At 46.5% G+C, this 19757-nt stretch overlaps 2 protein-coding genes across 2 annotated transcripts in view; one reads left to right on the forward strand and one right to left on the reverse strand.

The window, feature by feature from the left end:
* LOC145469933 (alsin-like) overlaps nucleotides 1-18284 on the forward strand; it is a 69319-nt gene extending 51035 nt beyond the window's left edge. The window contains exons 27-32 of the mRNA XM_081453753.1: nucleotides 1839-1887; nucleotides 3114-3178; nucleotides 3264-3327; nucleotides 3503-3591; nucleotides 15595-15691; nucleotides 16143-18284. Of these exons, the coding sequence (XP_081309879.1) occupies nucleotides 1839-1887; nucleotides 3114-3178; nucleotides 3264-3327; nucleotides 3503-3591; nucleotides 15595-15691; nucleotides 16143-16178 (400 nt within the window). The 3' untranslated portion in view covers nucleotides 16179-18284. The remainder of the gene's footprint in view (nucleotides 1-1838; nucleotides 1888-3113; nucleotides 3179-3263; nucleotides 3328-3502; nucleotides 3592-15594; nucleotides 15692-16142) is intronic.
* Nucleotides 1-19757, reverse strand: part of LOC145470011 (uncharacterized) — a 130968-nt gene that overhangs the window by 39415 nt on the left and 71796 nt on the right. The gene's annotated exons all lie outside the window — the stretch shown is intronic.

The following is a 19757-nucleotide window of genomic DNA, read 5'->3' on the forward strand; positions in this document are numbered from 1 at the left end:
TCACTTCTTCACTTCCTGTTAGACCTTTTTGCCAAATTATTATATTCGACTTGGAGGTGAAACGATTACCTCACAGAGAGAGTAGTTTATATTTAAATACGTCTGGATAGTAAGAATGGGCTAATGCGAAAGAGAAATGGAAAAAAGAGAACTTGTATGTGATTATTTCTCTGAGTTTTAAGGAACAGAACGTCTGAGCAATAGAAATTTGTTATGCATGCTTGCACTCGACCTTTTGAAACCTGAGTAAGTGACGCAAATTGCATAATCAGGATTTAAGAAGAATATATAGAAGGGGCTACGAATTCTTGAATTCATCACTTTTTACCACATGGCATTTAACCAGAGTACGCTGTGCCACATTTTACCAGAGTGCATTGCGTCACGAACAACACGAGGACGTCGAGCTGTCCTTTTTCGCGTGGATTCCAGTCAGAATGATTAGTGGTTGTGCTTTACTCTGATTTATATGTAAAACGATGTGAAGGAGATCGTGCTTGACTTTTACAACTCTTGCTTTTGTTCTTAGTGCAGTATGTGAAAGTTTGTAAATCTGGACGATTAATTTTGACATCTTAATTTTTAACTTGGTATGTCATTTCTTAGCAGTCTCGTCTCCTTGGTCGAATTCTTAAATGAAGAGAAATCATCGTTATTAAAGCTTGTAGAATAATTAAAACAAACGAAAACCGTAGAACTCGCTAGTTCCATATATGCTGCGATCTATTCCTTTTCATCCAAACATGAATTGAAGCTTAAGCTTTAACATTTTCAGACATCGCGATGGACGCGTCATCGACACAATCTGTCAACACTCCAGAGACATTTAATGCGGATCAGTACAGAATTAATAAGTTAGAGTTTTGCTTCTATTATTCCCACGTCTTTCGATTTTCGCGATCTGGTAAAGTGGAGGTTGATGAGTATCGTTTTCTGTCCAATCATAGTTCAGATCACTATGTGCTTTTTTGTCACGATCCCTTGTTTCTGCACTTAAATCGCATGCGATGCGAAGTTCACAAACATGCAAAGCAGATCAAAATAACTGGGGCAATTTCATATCCTTGGGCTACACCAGCTATATGACTGAGAAAATTGCGAACAGGCGCACGTTAATTTGCAGTGCAAATTAAGAATTAACGATAAATTGGCCTGCTCTCAGCCAATCACAGTGAAGTAATTTTCTAAGTCATATAATGTCATATAAAGTTTTCCATGTCTATAATAAGACGTGAAAAACATATTAGTAAACTTAAAATAGACAAAACAAGACGACCAGCGAATGGCCAAGACGCGCTTGTAGGTAACCAAGGTAGTTGTATTCGTCAAAGTATTAAAAGTTGTATTCTTCAAGGTAGTTGTATTCACAGGGGGAATCCTCCCTAGGAGAAAAGATGGCGACTGGTACGTTTACCCATAATTCTCAGCGCACGAAAACTTGAGCAACGCTTATAAAAACGTACAGAAAAGTTCTAACATCTTCAAACCTAGCATACAGTATGTCGTAAGTACAGGGACGAATATTGCAAAACTATTGCTTTCCTTGTACTTTAAGGGCAGCTGTGTAAGGTTCGCGTGTAATTATGGTAAAATGTACAGCTGCTATCTTTTTTCCTATTGGGAATACTTGGCTTATTTTTCAAGATGTGCTGTCCATAACATAAGCGCTTAAACAATTGCTTGACGAATTTAATTTGTGGTTGATGATTGTGAAAATGAGGATTATTATATAGTGTTAAGGTATTAAATATTTCTACTTATTGTTGACACCATAGCTGTTATAAAATTCCTGGGATTTCAACATAATTATAAAGTAAAATAATCATTTTGTTTCTCAGGGAGTTTTGGCTGACAAACGAACAAGATATTGGTAGTCGCTCAAACGAGGTATAATCGTCATAATATTTTTCATGATCATGCCTTGTTTAACCAGGGTATAGCTGTAGTTTGTCTTGTGGAGTTGTCTTTGATTAAGCTTTTATGGCAGTTACCTGCCCACCTGATTAGTAAGTTTTGACATAATGTGTTTTGCTGTAACATGGTGTAGTTTTTGTGTTCAGCTAAGGAAGCGATTGGTAAGTCTACGTGTAACAAAGTTTTATCTCCTTCTATTGTCTTTGTTTGATAGCACGCTAGTTTCGTCTGTTGTCTGTCTGCCTGCCTGTCTGTCTGTCTGTCTGTCTGCCTGCCTGCCTGTCTGTCTGCCTGCCTGCCTGTCTGTCTGTCTGCCTGCCTGTCTGTCTGTCTGCCTGCCTGCCTGTCTGTCTGTCCGTCTGTCTGTCTGTCGGTCTGTCTGACTGTGTGCCTGCTTAAATGCCTGCCTATCTGTCTGCTTGTCTTTTTGTCTTCCTGTTTGTGTGTCTTTCCATCTGCCTGTCGGCCTATCTATCTGGCTATCTGTCTGTTTGTCTAAAGTCGTTTTGATGATGATGATGATGATGATGATGATAGTAATGATGATAATATTAATGGTAATGATAATAATAGTAATAATAATAATAATAATAATAATGGTTTATTAACAGAATATCCATACAAAAAAGGGCTCTTCATCTGTTACTAGCCAATAAATTACAAAACCTACTAAAACTAAATCCGACTAAAGAATAAATAGACAAAACAGTGATTACGTGTAGACACTAAATGTATGTACAAAGTTAAAGATATTTACAATTAAAATGTATAAAAAGGTTAAGTTAGCGTCTCAGTTATCTAGGAAAAGAACCAGCTGTAGTCCCAGCTTCTATTTCTAATTTGTCATTGGCGTGTAGCAGTATGTTTATTGTCGCCTTTCATAATCAAGTGTTCGGTGTCTTCAGTTGCCACTTTGTTCGTTCAGTTGCCATTTTGTTCAGGTATACGGGCTCGTAATTTGATACCTCCGCTAGTCTTATAACTTTTTCGTTCAAAAGTCTTATTCATTTCGGGTTCAAACTCTAACGAACTCCAAGGCTGCACAAACCAAAAGTGCCGTTACATTTGTGCGTTTGACCGCTGTAAAATTCTGTAATGCTGCGCGGTCATTTCTGTAGTCTCGGGCGTTCTCTTGTTGCAAGATGTTCGTTCAGTCACCAATTTGTTACCAATTTATGTTTTGGGTTGTTGTTTATTAGGTGAAACTGGAAAACAGAGAGCCTGAGCATTACATCAGTGCTGTGGAATCCCTTCAACAGATTAGGTAATTTTTTTCCTACTTCAATATCTACTATTTCATTCATTATCTATTATTTACTAATAAACCAGATGTATTACTTTCCTTACAGTACAAAATTTAGTCCAATGGAGAAGCTTGGAGTCCTAAAGACAACTTTTGAACAGATAAATAAAGTAGGTTGTATTCTTGTTTACTCTTGTTGCGAACACTTTCCAGAATTGCAGTTAAAATTTCTAATTTTCACTTCCCTTAATTCCCCTGTCCTTAATTTCGTACTTGTTAGATGCACTGAAACCTTTTGTGTGTTGCAGCATTCACTAAAGTAATTTGTTATAATTGCTTGGTTAGGACGTTAGTTCATTCTGGCAAGGAGAGAGAAAACTAGTGTCTCTGGACGATTTGTTCCCAGTCTTTCAGTTTGTGGTCATCCGGGCAAGGTAACACACATTCATTCACTTGTGGTGTAGTTTACTTGCTAAAAGTTGTATTCTTTGACCTACCCTACCCTTCTTGTCTCTTTCCTGCCCTACACTCTCCTACCCTTTTCCCTTTGCTTCCCTACCCTTTCTCTCCCCATCTTCCCTACTCTTGCTTCCCCCTACCCTTCCTTACCCTTCCCTACCCTTCCTTTCCCCACCTTCCCTAGTCTTCCTTTCCCTTACCCTTCCTTACCCTTCCCTACCCTTTCTCTCCCCGCCTTCCCTAGTCTTGCTTTCCCTTACCCTTCCTTACTCTTCCCTACCCATTCTCTCCCCGCCTTCCCTAGTCTTGCTTTCCCTTACCCTTCCTTACTCTTCCCTACCCTTTCTCTCCCCGCCTTCCCTAGTCTTGCTTTCCCTTACCCTTCCTTACTCTTCCCTACCCTTTCTCTCCCCGCCTTCCCTAGTCTTGCTTTCCCTTACCCTTCCTTACTCTTCCCTACCCTTTCTCTCCCCGCCTTCCCTAGTCTTGCTTTCCCTTACCCTTCCTTACCCCTCCCTACCCTTTCTCTCCCCGCCTTCCCTAGTCTTGCTTTCCCTTACCCTTCCTTACCCCTCCCTACCCTTTCTCTCCCCGCCTTCCCTAGTCTTGCTTTCCCTTACCCTTCCTTACTCTTCCCTACCCTTTCTCTCCCCGCCTTCCCTAGTCTTGCTTTCCCTTACCCTTCCTTACTCTTCCCTACCCTTTCTCTCCCCGCCTTCCCTAGTCTTGCTTTCCCTTACCCTTCCTTACTCTTCCCTACCCTTTCTCTCCCCGCCTTCCCTAGTCTTGCTTTCCCTTACCCTTCCTTACTCTTCCCTACCCTTTCTCTCCCCGCCTTCCCTAGTCTTGCTTTCCCTTACCCTTCCTTACTCTTCCCTACCCTTTCTCTCCCCGCCTTCCCTAGTCTTGCTTTCCCTTACCCTTCCTCACCCCTCCCTACCCTTTCTCTCCCCGCCTTCCCTAGTCTTGCTTTCCCTTACCCTTCCTCACCCCTCCCTACCCTTTCTCTCCCCGCCTTCCCTAGTCTTGCTTTCCCTTACCCTTCCTTACCCCTCCCTACCCTTTCTCTCCCCGCCTTCCCTAGTCTTGCTTTCCCTTACCCTTCCTTACTCTTCCCTACCCTTTCTCTCCCCGCCTTCCCTAGTCTTGCTTTCCCTTACCCTTCCTTACTCTTCCCTACCCTTTCTCTCCCCGCCTTCCCTAGTCTTGCTTTCCCTTACCCTTCCTTACTCTTCCCTACCCTTTCTCTCCCCGCCTTCCCTAGTCTTGCTTTCCCTTACCCTTCCTTACTCTTCCCTACCCTTTCTCTCCCCGCCTTCCCTAGTCTTGCTTTCCCTTACCCTTCCTTACCCCTCCCTACCCTTTCTCTCCCCGCCTTCCCTAGTCTTGCTTTCCCTTACCCTTCCTTACCCCTCCCTACCCTTTCTCTCCCCGCCTTCCCTAGTCTTGCTTTCCCTTACCCTTCCTTACTCTTCCCTACCCTTTCTCTCCCCGCCTTCCCTAGTCTTGCTTTCCCTTACCCTTCCTTACTCTTCCCTACCCTTTCTCTCCCCGCCTTCCCTAGTCTTGCTTTCCCTTACCCTTCCTTACTCTTCCCTACCCTTTCTCTCCCCGCCTTCCCTAGTCTTGCTTTCCCTTACCCTTCCTTACTCTTCCCTACCCTTTCTCTCCCCGCCTTCCCTAGTCTTGCTTTCCCTTACCCTTCCTTACTCTTCCCTACCCTTTCTCTCCCCGCCTTCCCTAGTCTTGCTTTCCCTTACCCTTCCTTACTCTTCCCTACCCTTTCTCTCCCCGCCTTCCCTAGTCTTGCTTTCCCTTACCCTTCCTTACTCTTCCCTACCCTTTCTCTCCCCGCCTTCCCTAGTCTTGCTTTCCCTTACCCTTCCTTACTCTTCCCTACCCTTTCTCTCCCCGCCTTCCCTAGTCTTGCTTTCCCTTACCCTTCCTTACTCTTCCCTACCCTTTCTCTCCCCGCCTTCCCTAGTCTTGCTTTCCCTTACCCTTCCTTACTCTTCCCTACCCTTTCTCTCCCCGCCTTCCCTAGTCTTGCTTTCCCTTACCCTTCCTTACTCTTCCCTACCCCTTCACTCCCCGCCTTCCCTAGTCTTGCTTTCCCTTACCCTTCCTTACCCCTCCCTACCCTTTCTCTCCCCGCCTTCCCTAGTCTTGCTTTCCCTTACCCTTCCTTACCCCTCCCTACCCTTTCTCTCCCCGCCTTCCCTAGTCTTGCTTTCCCTTACCCTTCCTTACTCTTCCCTACCCCTTCACTCCCCGCCTTCCCTAGTCTTGCTTTCCCTTACCCTTCCTTACTCTTCCCTACCCTTTCTCTCCCCGCCTTCCCTAGTCTTGCTTTCCCTTACCCTTCCTTACCCCTCCCTACCCTTTCTCTCCCCGTCTTCCCTAGTCTTGCTTTCCCTTACCCTTCCTTACTCTTCCCTACCCCTTCACTCCCCGCCTTCCCTAGTCTTGCTTTCCCTTACCCTTCCTTACTCTTCCCTACCCTTTCTCTCCCCGCCTTCCCTAGTCTTGCTTTCCCTTACCCTTCCTTACTCTTCCCTACCCTTTCTCTCCCCGCCTTCCCTAGTCTTGCTTTCCCTTACCCTTCCTTACCCCTCCCTACCCTTTCTCTCCCCGCCTTCCCTAGTCTTGCTTTCCCTTACCCTTCCTTACTCTTCCCTACCCCTTCACTCCCCGCCTTCCCTAGTCTTGCTTTCCCTTACCCTTCCTTACCCCTCCCTACCCTTTCTCTCCCCGCCTTCCCTAGTCTTGCTTTCCCTTACCCTTCCTTACTCTTCCCTACCCCTTCACTCCCCGCCTTCCCTAGTCTTGCTTTCCCTGACCCTTCCTTACCCCTCCCTACCCTTTCTCTCCCCGCCTTCCCTAGTCTTGCTTTCCCTTACCCTTCCTTACTCTTCCCTACCCCTTCACTCCCCGCCTTCCCTAGTCTTGCTTTCCCTTATCCTTCCTTACCCCTCCCTACCCTTTCTCTCCCCGCCTTCCCTAGTCTTGCTTTCCCTTACCCTTCCTTACTCTTCCCTACCCCTTCACTCCCCGCCTTCCCTAGTCTTGCTTTCCCTTACCCTTCCTTACTCTTCCCTACCCTTTCTCTCCCCGCCTTCCCTAGTCTTGCTTTCCCTTACCCTTCCTTACCCCTCCCTACCCTTTCTCTCCCCGTCTTCCCTAGTCTTGCTTTCCCTTACCCTTCCTTACTCTTCCCTACCCCTTCACTCCCCGCCTTCCCTAGGCTTGCTTTCCCTTACCCTTCCTTACTCTTCCCTACCCTTTCTCTCCCCGCCTTCCCTAGTCTTGCTTTCCCTTACCCTTCCTTACTCTTCCCTACCCTTTCTCTCCCCGCCTTCCCTAGTCTTGCTTTCCCTTACCCTTCCTTACCCCTCCCTACCCTTTCTCTCCCCGCCTTCCCTAGTCTTGCTTTCCCTTACCCTTCCTTACTCTTCCCTACCCCTTCACTCCCCGCCTTCCCTAGTCTTGCTTTCCCTTACCCTTCCTTACCCCTCCCTACCCTTTCTCTCCCCGCCTTCCCTAGTCTTGCTTTCCCTTACCCTTCCTTACTCTTCCCTACCCCTTCACTCCCCGCCTTCCCTAGTCTTGCTTTCCCTGACCCTTCCTTACCCCTCCCTACCCTTTCTCTCCCCGCCTTCCCTAGTCTTGCTTTCCCTTACCCTTCCTTACTCTTCCCTACCCTTTCTCTCCCCGCCTTCCCTAGTCTTGCTTTCCCTTACCCTTCCTTACTCTTCCCTACCCTTTCTCTCCCCGCCTTCCCTAGTCTTGCTTTCCCTTACCCTTCCTTACTCTTCCCTACCCTTTCTCTCCCCGCCTTCCCTAGTCTTGCTTTCCCTTACCCTTCCTTACCCCTCCCTACCCTTTCTCTCCCCGCCTTCCCTAGTCTTGCTTTCCCTTACCCTTCCTTACTCTTCCCTACCCCTTCACTCCCCGCCTTCCCTAGTCTTGCTTTCCCTTACCCTTCCTTACCCCTCCCTACCCTTTCTCTCCCCGCCTTCCCTAGTCTTGCTTTCCCTTACCCTTCCTTACTCTTCCCTACCCCTTCACTCCCCGCCTTCCCTAGTCTTGCTTTCCCTGACCCTTCCTTACCCCTCCCTACCCTTTCTCTCCCCGCCTTCCCTAGTCTTGCTTTCCCTTACCCTTCCTTACTCTTCCCTACCCTTTCTCTCCCCGCCTTCCCTAGTCTTGCTTTCCCTTACCCTTCCTTACTCTTCCCTACCCTTTCTCTCCCCGCCTTCCCTAGTCTTGCTTTCCCTTACTCTTCCTTACTCTTCCCTACCCTTTCTCTCCCCGCCTTCCCTAGTCTTGCTTTCCCTTACCCTTCCTTACTCTTCCCTACCCTTTCTCTCCCCGCCTTCCCTAGTCTTGCTTTCCCTTACCCTTCCTTACCCCTCCCTACCCTTTCTCTCCCCGCCTTCCCTAGTCTTGCTTTCCCTTACCCTTCCTTACCCCTCCCTACCCTTTCTCTCCCCGCCTTCCCTAGTCTTGCTTTCCCTTACCCTTCCTTACTCTTCCCTACCCTTTCTCTCCCCGCCTTCCCTAGTCTTGCTTTCCCTTACCCTTCCTTACTCTTCCCTACCCTTTCTCTCCCCGCCTTCCCTAGTCTTGCTTTCCCTTACCCTTCCTTACTCTTCCCTACCCTTTCTCTCCCCGCCTTCCCTAGTCTTGCTTTCCCTTACCCTTCCTTACTCTTCCCTACCCTTTCTCTCCCCGCCTTCCCTAGTCTTGCTTTCCCTTACCCTTCCTTACTCTTCCCTACCCTTTCTCTCCCCGCCTTCCCTAGTCTTGCTTTCCCTTACCCTTCCTTACTCTTCCCTACCCTTTCTCTCCCCGCCTTCCCTAGTCTTGCTTTCCCTTACCCTTCCTTACTCTTCCCTACCCTTTCTCTCCCCGCCTTCCCTAGTCTTGCTTTCCCTTACCCTTCCTTACTCTTCCCTACCCTTTCTCTCCCCGCCTTCCCTAGTCTTGCTTTCCCTTACCCTTCCTTACTCTTCCCTACCCTTTCTCTCCCCGCCTTCCCTAGTCTTGCTTTCCCTTACCCTTCCTTACTCTTCCCTACCCTTTCTCTCCCCGCCTTCCCTAGTCTTGCTTTCCCTTACCCTTCCTTACTCTTCCCTACCCCTTCACTCCCCGCCTTCCCTAGTCTTGCTTTCCCTTACCCTTCCTTACCCCTCCCTACCCTTTCTCTCCCCGCCTTCCCTAGTCTTGCTTTCCCTTACCCTTCCTTACCCCTCCCTACCCTTTCTCTCCCCGCCTTCCCTAGTCTTGCTTTCCCTTACCCTTCCTTACTCTTCCCTACCCCTTCACTCCCCGCCTTCCCTAGTCTTGCTTTCCCTTACCCTTCCTTACTCTTCCCTACCCTTTCTCTCCCCGCCTTCCCTAGTCTTGCTTTCCCTTACCCTTCCTTACCCCTCCCTACCCTTTCTCTCCCCGTCTTCCCTAGTCTTGCTTTCCCTTACCCTTCCTTACTCTTCCCTACCCCTTCACTCCCCGCCTTCCCTAGTCTTGCTTTCCCTTACCCTTCCTTACTCTTCCCTACCCTTTCTCTCCCCGCCTTCCCTAGTCTTGCTTTCCCTTACCCTTCCTTACTCTTCCCTACCCTTTCTCTCCCCGCCTTCCCTAGTCTTGCTTTCCCTTACCCTTCCTTACCCCTCCCTACCCTTTCTCTCCCCGCCTTCCCTAGTCTTGCTTTCCCTTACCCTTCCTTACTCTTCCCTACCCCTTCACTCCCCGCCTTCCCTAGTCTTGCTTTCCCTTACCCTTCCTTACCCCTCCCTACCCTTTCTCTCCCCGCCTTCCCTAGTCTTGCTTTCCCTTACCCTTCCTTACTCTTCCCTACCCCTTCACTCCCCGCCTTCCCTAGTCTTGCTTTCCCTGACCCTTCCTTACCCCTCCCTACCCTTTCTCTCCCCGCCTTCCCTAGTCTTGCTTTCCCTTACCCTTCCTTACTCTTCCCTACCCCTTCACTCCCCGCCTTCCCTAGTCTTGCTTTCCCTTATCCTTCCTTACCCCTCCCTACCCTTTCTCTCCCCGCCTTCCCTAGTCTTGCTTTCCCTTACCCTTCCTTACTCTTCCCTACCCCTTCACTCCCCGCCTTCCCTAGTCTTGCTTTCCCTTACCCTTCCTTACTCTTCCCTACCCTTTCTCTCCCCGCCTTCCCTAGTCTTGCTTTCCCTTACCCTTCCTTACCCCTCCCTACCCTTTCTCTCCCCGTCTTCCCTAGTCTTGCTTTCCCTTACCCTTCCTTACTCTTCCCTACCCCTTCACTCCCCGCCTTCCCTAGGCTTGCTTTCCCTTACCCTTCCTTACTCTTCCCTACCCTTTCTCTCCCCGCCTTCCCTAGTCTTGCTTTCCCTTACCCTTCCTTACTCTTCCCTACCCTTTCTCTCCCCGCCTTCCCTAGTCTTGCTTTCCCTTACCCTTCCTTACCCCTCCCTACCCTTTCTCTCCCCGCCTTCCCTAGTCTTGCTTTCCCTTACCCTTCCTTACTCTTCCCTACCCCTTCACTCCCCGCCTTCCCTAGTCTTGCTTTCCCTTACCCTTCCTTACCCCTCCCTACCCTTTCTCTCCCCGCCTTCCCTAGTCTTGCTTTCCCTTACCCTTCCTTACTCTTCCCTACCCCTTCACTCCCCGCCTTCCCTAGTCTTGCTTTCCCTGACCCTTCCTTACCCCTCCCTACCCTTTCTCTCCCCGCCTTCCCTAGTCTTGCTTTCCCTTACCCTTCCTTACTCTTCCCTACCCCTTCACTCCCCGCCTTCCCTAGTCTTGCTTTCCCTTATCCTTCCTTACTCTTCCCTACCCTTTCTCTCCCCGCCTTCCCTAGTCTTGCTTTCCCTTACCCTTCCTTACTCTTCCCTACCCTTTCTCTCCCCGCCTTCCCTAGTCTTGCTTTCCCTTACCCTTCCTTACCCCTCCCTACCCTTTCTCTCCCCGCCTTCCCTAGTCTTGCTTTCCCTTACCCTTCCTTACCCCTCCCTACCCTTTCTCTCCCCGCCTTCCCTAGTCTTGCTTTCCCTTACCCTTCCTTACTCTTCCCTACCCTTTCTCTCCCCGCCTTCCCTAGTCTTGCTTTCCCTTACCCTTCCTTACTCTTCCCTACCCTTTCTCTCCCCGCCTTCCCTAGTCTTGCTTTCCCTTACCCTTCCTTACTCTTCCCTACCCTTTCTCTCCCCGCCTTCCCTAGTCTTGCTTTCCCTTACCCTTCCTTACTCTTCCCTACCCTTTCTCTCCCCGCCTTCCCTAGTCTTGCTTTCCCTTACCCTTCCTTACTCTTCCCTACCCTTTCTCTCCCCGCCTTCCCTAGTCTTGCTTTCCCTTACCCTTCCTTACTCTTCCCTACCCTTTCTCTCCCCGCCTTCCCTAGTCTTGCTTTCCCTTACCCTTCCTTACTCTTCCCTACCCTTTCTCTCCCCGCCTTCCCTAGTCTTGCTTTCCCTTACCCTTCCTTACTCTTCCCTACCCTTTCTCTCCCCGCCTTCCCTAGTCTTGCTTTCCCTTACCCTTCCTTACTCTTCCCTACCCTTTCTCTCCCCGCCTTCCCTAGTCTTGCTTTCCCTTACCCTTCCTTACTCTTCCCTACCCTTTCTCTCCCCGCCTTCCCTAGTCTTGCTTTCCCTTACCCTTCTTTACTCTTCCCTACCCCTTCACTCCCCGCCTTCCCTAGTCTTGCTTTCCCTTACCCTTCCTTACCCCTCCCTACCCTTTCTCTCCCCGCCTTCCCTAGTCTTGCTTTCCCTTACCCTTCCTTACCCCTCCCTACCCTTTCTCTCCCCGCCTTCCCTAGTCTTGCTTTCCCTTACCCTTCCTTACTCTTCCCTACCCCTTCACTCCCCGCCTTCCCTAGTCTTGCTTTCCCTTACCCTTCCTTACTCTTCCCTACCCTTTCTCTCCCCGCCTTCCCTAGTCTTGCTTTCCCTTACCCTTCCTTACCCCTCCCTACCCTTTCTCTCCCCGTCTTCCCTAGTCTTGCTTTCCCTTACCCTTCCTTACTCTTCCCTACCCCTTCACTCCCCGCCTTCCCTAGTCTTGCTTTCCCTTACCCTTCCTTACTCTTCCCTACCCTTTCTCTCCCCGCCTTCCCTAGTCTTGCTTTCCCTTACCCTTCCTTACTCTTCCCTACCCTTTCTCTCCCCGCCTTCCCTAGTCTTGCTTTCCCTTACCCTTCCTTACCCCTCCCTACCCTTTCTCTCCCCGCCTTCCCTAGTCTTGCTTTCCCTTACCCTTCCTTACTCTTCCCTACCCCTTCACTCCCCGCCTTCCCTAGTCTTGCTTTCCCTTACCCTTCCTTACCCCTCCCTACCCTTTCTCTCCCCGCCTTCCCTAGTCTTGCTTTCCCTTACCCTTCCTTACTCTTCCCTACCCCTTCACTCCCCGCCTTCCCTAGTCTTGCTTTCCCTGACCCTTCCTTACCCCTCCCTACCCTTTCTCTCCCCGCCTTCCCTAGTCTTGCTTTCCCTTACCCTTCCTTACTCTTCCCTACCCCTTCACTCCCCGCCTTCCCTAGTCTTGCTTTCCCTTATCCTTCCTTACCCCTCCCTACCCTTTCTCTCCCCGCCTTCCCTAGTCTTGCTTTCCCTTACCCTTCCTTACTCTTCCCTACCCCTTCACTCCCCGCCTTCCCTAGTCTTGCTTTCCCTTACCCTTCCTTACTCTTCCCTACCCTTTCTCTCCCCGCCTTCCCTAGTCTTGCTTTCCCTTACCCTTCCTTACCCCTCCCTACCCTTTCTCTCCCCGTCTTCCCTAGTCTTGCTTTCCCTTACCCTTCCTTACTCTTCCCTACCCCTTCACTCCCCGCCTTCCCTAGGCTTGCTTTCCCTTACCCTTCCTTACTCTTCCCTACCCTTTCTCTCCCCGCCTTCCCTAGTCTTGCTTTCCCTTACCCTTCCTTACTCTTCCCTACCCTTTCTCTCCCCGCCTTCCCTAGTCTTGCTTTCCCTTACCCTTCCTTACCCCTCCCTACCCTTTCTCTCCCCGCCTTCCCTAGTCTTGCTTTCCCTTACCCTTCCTTACTCTTCCCTACCCCTTCACTCCCCGCCTTCCCTAGTCTTGCTTTCCCTTACCCTTCCTTACCCCTCCCTACCCTTTCTCTCCCCGCCTTCCCTAGTCTTGCTTTCCCTTACCCTTCCTTACTCTTCCCTACCCCTTCACTCCCCGCCTTCCCTAGTCTTGCTTTCCCTGACCCTTCCTTACCCCTCCCTACCCTTTCTCTCCCCGCCTTCCCTAGTCTTGCTTTCCCTTACCCTTCCTTACTCTTCCCTACCCCTTCACTCCCCGCCTTCCCTAGTCTTGCTTTCCCTTATCCTTCCTTACCCCTCCCTACCCTTTCTCTCCCCGCCTTCCCTAGTCTTGCTTTCCCTTACCCTTCCTTACTCTTCCCTACCCCTTCACTCCCCGCCTTCCCTAGTCTTGCTTTCCCTTACCCTTCCTTACCCCTCCCTACCCTTTCTCTCCCCGCCTTCCCTAGTCTTGCTTTCCCTTACCCTTCCTTACTCTTCCCTACCCCTTCACTCCCCGCCTTCCCTAGTCTTGCTTTCCCTTACCCTTCCTTACCCCTCCCTACCCTTTCTCTCCCCGCCTTCCCTAGTCTTGCTTTCCCTTACCCTTCCTTACTCTTCCCTACCCCTTCACTCCCCGCCTTCCCTAGTCTTGCTTTCCCTTACCCTTCCTTACCCCTCCCTACCCTTTCTCTCCCCGCCTTCCCTAGTCTTGCTTTCCCTTACCCTTCCTTACTCTTCCCTACCCTTTCTCTCCCCGCCTTCCCTAGTCTTGCTTTCCCTTACCCTTCCTTACCCCTCCCTACCCTTTCTCTCCCCGCCTTCCCTAGTCTTGCTTTCCCTTACCCTTCCTTACTCTTCCCTACCCTTTCTCTCCCCGCCTTCCCTAGTCTTGCTTTCCCTTACCCTTCCTTACCCCTCCCTACCCTTTCTCTCCCCGCCTTCCCTAGTCTTGCTTTCCCTTACCCTTCCTTACTCTTCCCTACCCCTTCACTCCCCGCCTTCCCTAGTCTTGCTTTCCCTTACCCTTCCTTACCCCTCCCTACCCTTTCTCTCCCCGCCTTCCCTAGTCTTGCTTTCCCTTACCCTTCCTTACTCTTCCCTACCCCTTCACTCCCCGCCTTCCCTAGTCTTGCTTTCCCTTACCCTTCCTTACCCCTCCCTACCCTTTCTCTCCCCGCCTTCCCTAGTCTTGCTTTCCCTTACCCTTCCTTACCCCTCCCTACCCTTTCTCTCCCCGCCTTCCCTAGTCTTGCTTTCCCTTACCCTCCCGACCCTTCCCTACCCTGCCTCGAATTGCTTATGAAAAATAAAGGTAATTATAAAAGGTTTAGGCACATTGAGGCATTCATATGGGATATGATTGCGTTTGAATCTCTCTCTCTCTGAGTATGATTTGTAATGAATAGAAGGTGAGCATGATTTGTATTGGGTGAGAGGCAAGGCAGTTCAGTTGCCTGTTAGAAGTGAACAATCTGAAGAACCCTTTTTCAGCTCAGACCTAATTCGGGAAGGGCGAGTGAGTCGATTGTGTGATCACCAGGAATATGTATGTCTTTCACGATAAAGAAGGAAACAGCGATGAATGTGAAACTATCAAGCTTCTCTGATCACTGAACAAAAAATTCGCTAATGCTGTCCGGTGATGTCACTGCCTGGAAACTTGGTAATGATTTTGATTGGTCGCGTTTCTAAACCTTTCACTTATATGTAATTAATTATGTGAGATTTTCAATCATTTTCATCGCGGGCTTTATCTCGAAATTAGCCAAGAAGTGTCTCTCTTTGTTAATGTTTCGTAGAGTTTGAGAAAACATTTTGAGAAACTGCAGTGGATCATATTAAACCTGAATGGATGATCGTAAAACTGAAAATCAAAATTCCCACCAATCCTTAATTTTGCTCTGTAAGACTAGGCCCTGGTCAACATCCATATTATCTGCCGAACTCATTCAACTTTGAGCATGCGTCACTCGTGATCTTTTCCTTTGAGTATATGAGATTTTGCGGCATTGTGAATGAGGAGTTTGACAAAGTATTTATCATGAATATAGCAGTGAAAGTTAGAATCAGCAATTCACAAACATCAAATGATTGTAAACACATGTACATACCAGCAGTGTAGAATGTTAGAAGTGTACAAGTCCTTTACGACGCTCGCTATTAGATGCCCGAGTAGGCTGTTTTCAGAATGATTTCACCGACCGAGGAAAAATGACGTAGGTGGGTATCGCGTACACTACATCAATTCAGGGGAAGTCATCAACTACGAAAAACCCCGTAGGACAAAGATCCGGCAATTTTGCATTTTCTATCAAGGTCCAAATAATTACGTTTTTCAGTTCTCTTACTCCTGAGATTACAGGCTCTTCGTCTATTGCATCTATCAGAATAAAACTTAAGAAATTCATTGCCAAAACTTACTGATTCTTGAATACCATATATTTGCAAAAGTTTTTGTCGTTGAACGCGTTACCTGCTAAATATTGTCTTTTTTATTGATCTCTACATCCTGCTAGCGAGAGAGCCTAAACTTACAAGCCAAATTGGTTTAAATTAGTTTTCATCGCCATTTGTTTATTCAGTTATTTTCTTTTTATGTAATTGAATTGTTGATTAGCTTATGTCAATGGAAAATGATGATAAATACAAAAATTAGTATATAAAACCTGTATTACTACAGATCACATCATTTACACGTGAAAATTCCCTCATTTGTACGCGTAATTTTGAATCTTAACGCGCGTCCTTTTTCAAAAGTCGAGCTAATCAAATCGTGGGAAAATGGTTCAACGTGATTGACCAATGAACCTAACTTACCAGAGATGTTCACTTCTAGAGATATAAACTCCTATGCATAGTCATCATTTGACTACAGCTACCATATTATTTAAGATTTAAAACCAACAAGGATTCTGGTTGTGTAAACGACTTACCAAGTGTAATATTTGATCTGTTATGAAGGATTCCTCACCTGGGTTCAGAAATTCAGTTCATCGACGACATGGTGGACAGTCACGTGCATGTAGGAGAACAAGGACACATGTTTACAACGCTAAAGGTGAATATGAGAATATGAAATATGAAATTCCACAGCAGCAATTTTGGGACAGTATTACTGTATTGCTCGACAGTTAGCAACGGGAATTAGAGGTGGAATTGTGTTCACATTGGGTGGTGGCGCATGATACCTACTTAGCTCATTTTTGGCCCGTGTCTTTCCACGTGACAAAACACAACATTGTTTTAATTTCAATTCCAGTCATACATTGATACTTTCACCAAATATCAGATCGAAAAGTTTAATATTCGAGCTGTATGTATAACTTAATAATTTAATCTATTTATTTACTAATTATTTAATTTTCTTTACTCTCTAATAATAGTGTAATTATCACACTGTAACTGCAACAAATTTCTTAACCTTAGGAAAGTTTCCTTGCTTATTTACTTTGTTTTGTAAGTTTTTCCTCTTTCTTTCTTTGTTAATATTTGTGTCATTTTGTCCACAGGCTTCCTTTTTTCAGATTCAAAATGAGAAAGGTTGATGGTACATTGTAATCATTTAGAAAGAAATCAAAGACGATATATGAGCGGTCCAAAGGCAACTAAATGCTGCAGTAAAATTTGCTGTATAAAACTTTGATTGGTAACTTCAATACTAGATGACTCTTCACACAGTATGTGTTCAGTATAATTCCTTACGTTAGCATAGGTGTTGCCATTTTCCAGTAACTACTCTTTTACATTTCTGTATCATTTTGTGTAGAAAGGATCCGATATTACATACACAAGAGCTATTAAAGGAAGGGAACCCGGCCTCAAGAGTCCTCATGGGCCTGATGAGGATGAGTGAGTGAGTGAGAGGAAGGGAAAACATTTTTAGTGACCGTACATATCTGAAAGAAAACATATCTGAAGGGGTTTGGAAATTTTGTTGCCCCTCTCTTGTGACAAAGGAAAAAAAACTGAGTCCCCGACGAGCTACAGGGAGATTTGCGGCAAGATTGGTGTCCTGCACACTGATGTCAGCGATGTCGAAAAGAGAAAGATGAAATTTTCGGTTACGAGCACAATTTTTTTTAGTATATTACACTGGTAATATTTGCTAGTGTATAAGTGGTACTGTGGGTAATGGCAAATCTGACGTTTATTATTATCAGAAAGGGTATTTATAAGCTGAAGACTCTTCAAGAACTCTTTTAATAAAAAATAGAGCAGTTAGCCAATACACTATTCTTAATAAAGTTGCAATTTTATTGTGAAGACACTTGTTTTCACGCTTGGGTTTTGGTTTGCTTTTCCAGACAACAAATTGAATGAACTGAAATAAACGGCACACAGTGTATGGATAGGTGATGGTGAATGGTTCCACGTTATGTATTGTCTATTATAGTTTAGGTTATCTCTATTTTTATGTAGTTCAAAATCTTAAAATTTGGAAACGTTTTCAAACTTCAAATAGGTAAAGTTATGTATCTTTGCAAAAAGCGACTTCTTCCTGAAAGTTTTAATGATATGTTTTTACTTCGCCGTGACGTTCATAAATACAATACTAGAACTAAGAATTCCTTCCGTTTGCCCTTATGGGCCGGGTTGTTCGAACGCCGGTTAACACTAACCTAGGATAAATAGCTAACCGAAGTAACAATTGTTCTTGTATGAAAATGTTTGTCACTACTTTTGTTTTTGAATAGTTTGAGACTCAAGCTCAAAACTGAAGGACAAACAATATAAACAGGAAACCTAACCGAAAAACCACACTGAAACTGAAATTAAAATTCTCATTAATCCTGGGTTAGCTTAATCGGGCTTTGAACAACCCGGCCCTGTAGGACAAATGTAAGGACATTCTCACTCCGTTTTCAAGGTTTCAGAACTGAACTTCAAAATGCCTCTAGTATTGCTGTGTTCACTTCTTAACTTGTCATCCTTCTTCAAGAAGAATATACTTATACCAAGAATCTTGGTATAAGTATATTTATTTCTCTTAGTGTGCTTGTGTGTTGTTGTTGTTGTTGTTGTTTTTTCGCTTTTTTTGGTCTTCCTTTGCTTTTGCGCTTTCGCCTGACTACTTTTTATCCTAAATTATGATCATTTTGTGTGCCGATGACAGCACTTTTATTCTTTTCTTTTTTTGTCTAGGGTATCTTTAAGAACCTTAAAGGTAGTCCTTTGGATAACGCTTATTGGCTTCCCTGGGCTTCCTTGCTTTACACGTTAATATTTTGTAAATATGTTTGTCAATGGCAGATAATAATAATAATAATAATAATAATAATAATAATGATAAAACAAGCAAACAAACAAACAATAATTTATATGAATTATATCTTGAATCTTGGCTACCGAAAAAATTGTAACAAATAAACTTTCAGTTGTGATTCATCTTGTCGCAAAGTCTTTCCATGTGACAGTTGTACCGTCCAAATCGACCCGAGTTACACATTCTGTGTGTTGAAATGTTTATGCTTCTTACATCAAAATGAACATGCGTTTTGCCTTTTGTGCAAAGTGGTTAGGTTTATACCTCCTTCGTTTGTTATGTGATGCTCTGTCGGCACATACTTTAAATGTACATTTTCACGCGTCTGTTGACCCTCTTGCCTGTTGTACACACCCAGTTCAGGCAAGACAACCGTATCGGTCGCCTATAGTGGGTGGGGCAACTCGTAAATTTGTTAAACAGTAGGCGGCTCGGCATTTGTTAATTGAGGTTAAATTACACACCATTATAAGCGAGCGAATTACTTGACAAAATTGTAAGCCGTAATTTATGCTCAAAACATGTTCCGACGACGAAAAGCTCAACTACTACGAAGGGGCGTAGCCAGAAGGGGGTGGAGCTGGGAGCCCGCCTCGCTCCCTTTTGTGGTGGATAGTTTATCTCTAAGTAAAAAGCAGTCTTAAATAAGCGTGTGCGTTTTTTACGAGAGTCGCTTTGAAAGTTGCGATAGGTAAAAAAAAAAACCATATTTTTGCACTTTTGTCTCCACCCCCCTCATGACCATCAAGTCTGAGACCGCTATTTGAAGGGTTTACCCCGACTTTCTGAAAAAAGAAGACATGTGGAGACCCATTACGACAGACCGAGTTTCGCAGAAAACGAAAGCGTGTTGATAGCCTCAACGACATGTCTCATCAGCCAGTAGCGGATTGGACGCTCTTCGAAGCTGTTGTGTCGTATATTTTCCTAACATACACATGCTGTTTCGAATCCTGTGCACTTTAGCGGTAACTTCAGCTGGGAGCGAGCGGTCCTTCAGCCCTCTAAAGCGACTGAAAATATACTTGGGCAATACAGTGAATGCCGAAAGAGAATCTTCACTGGCGGCCATGAATGTACACCGTATCTATCGACGTTGATGCTCTCATTAATGTCTTTTTATAACTGCAGAAATTCTAGCGCGCTCATTGGTTAATTTTCATCGTCAATAAGCGGAGAGACGCATGAATTTATAATTTACGCGATGTTGACGCGACGAGCGAGAGCGGGCAATCTGACAATTTGTTATTGTAAAAAATGTAGTTGCAACGGCAACTTTATCTGACACCTACAAATTCGAAAAAAACAGCAAAATTTAAAACAAGAACGATATCAAGGCACGTATGCATTACGGAATATGTTATCGCAATTCTGAAAACGGTATTTGGGCCCACCCCAAGGCAAAATCCTACGATTGGTGACCAATCGATTAAGGCCTTTGGTGTCTAATTTCTAGTGCCATCAAAACTGTTTCACCAGTGGTAAGTTGCAGTCCGACTCCCGGTTTCTGCTAATCGGCATTCACTAATTCCCATAATTTATATCTTCATCTCTTTCGATCATCACTTTCGCCATTTGTGCTGATTTTTTGCAGTATACATAGTTCTCGCATCCAGTTTCAGGCTAAGTTGAGCTCTCGAGATCAGTATTGGTTGGGGCGGCTCTAGGTTTTATCATTATTTCAAGAGATAGGGGCATTGTTTGGATCATTTATGTATTGTTTCGTGAGCCAACAACAAACGTTGTTTGGACAGGTTAAGGCCTGCCCGGTTTTTATACCAAGTGGTCATATGTTGCTCACCAAGGCAAGGTACCATGAGGGCCCCAGCAGGTGACTGATTCTGAGTGATTATGGTGTCTG

The sequence above is a fragment of the Orbicella franksi genome, chromosome 15, assembly GCF_964199315.1.
Source record: "Orbicella franksi chromosome 15, jaOrbFran1.1, whole genome shotgun sequence".
NCBI lineage: Eukaryota > Metazoa > Cnidaria > Anthozoa > Scleractinia > Merulinidae > Orbicella > Orbicella franksi.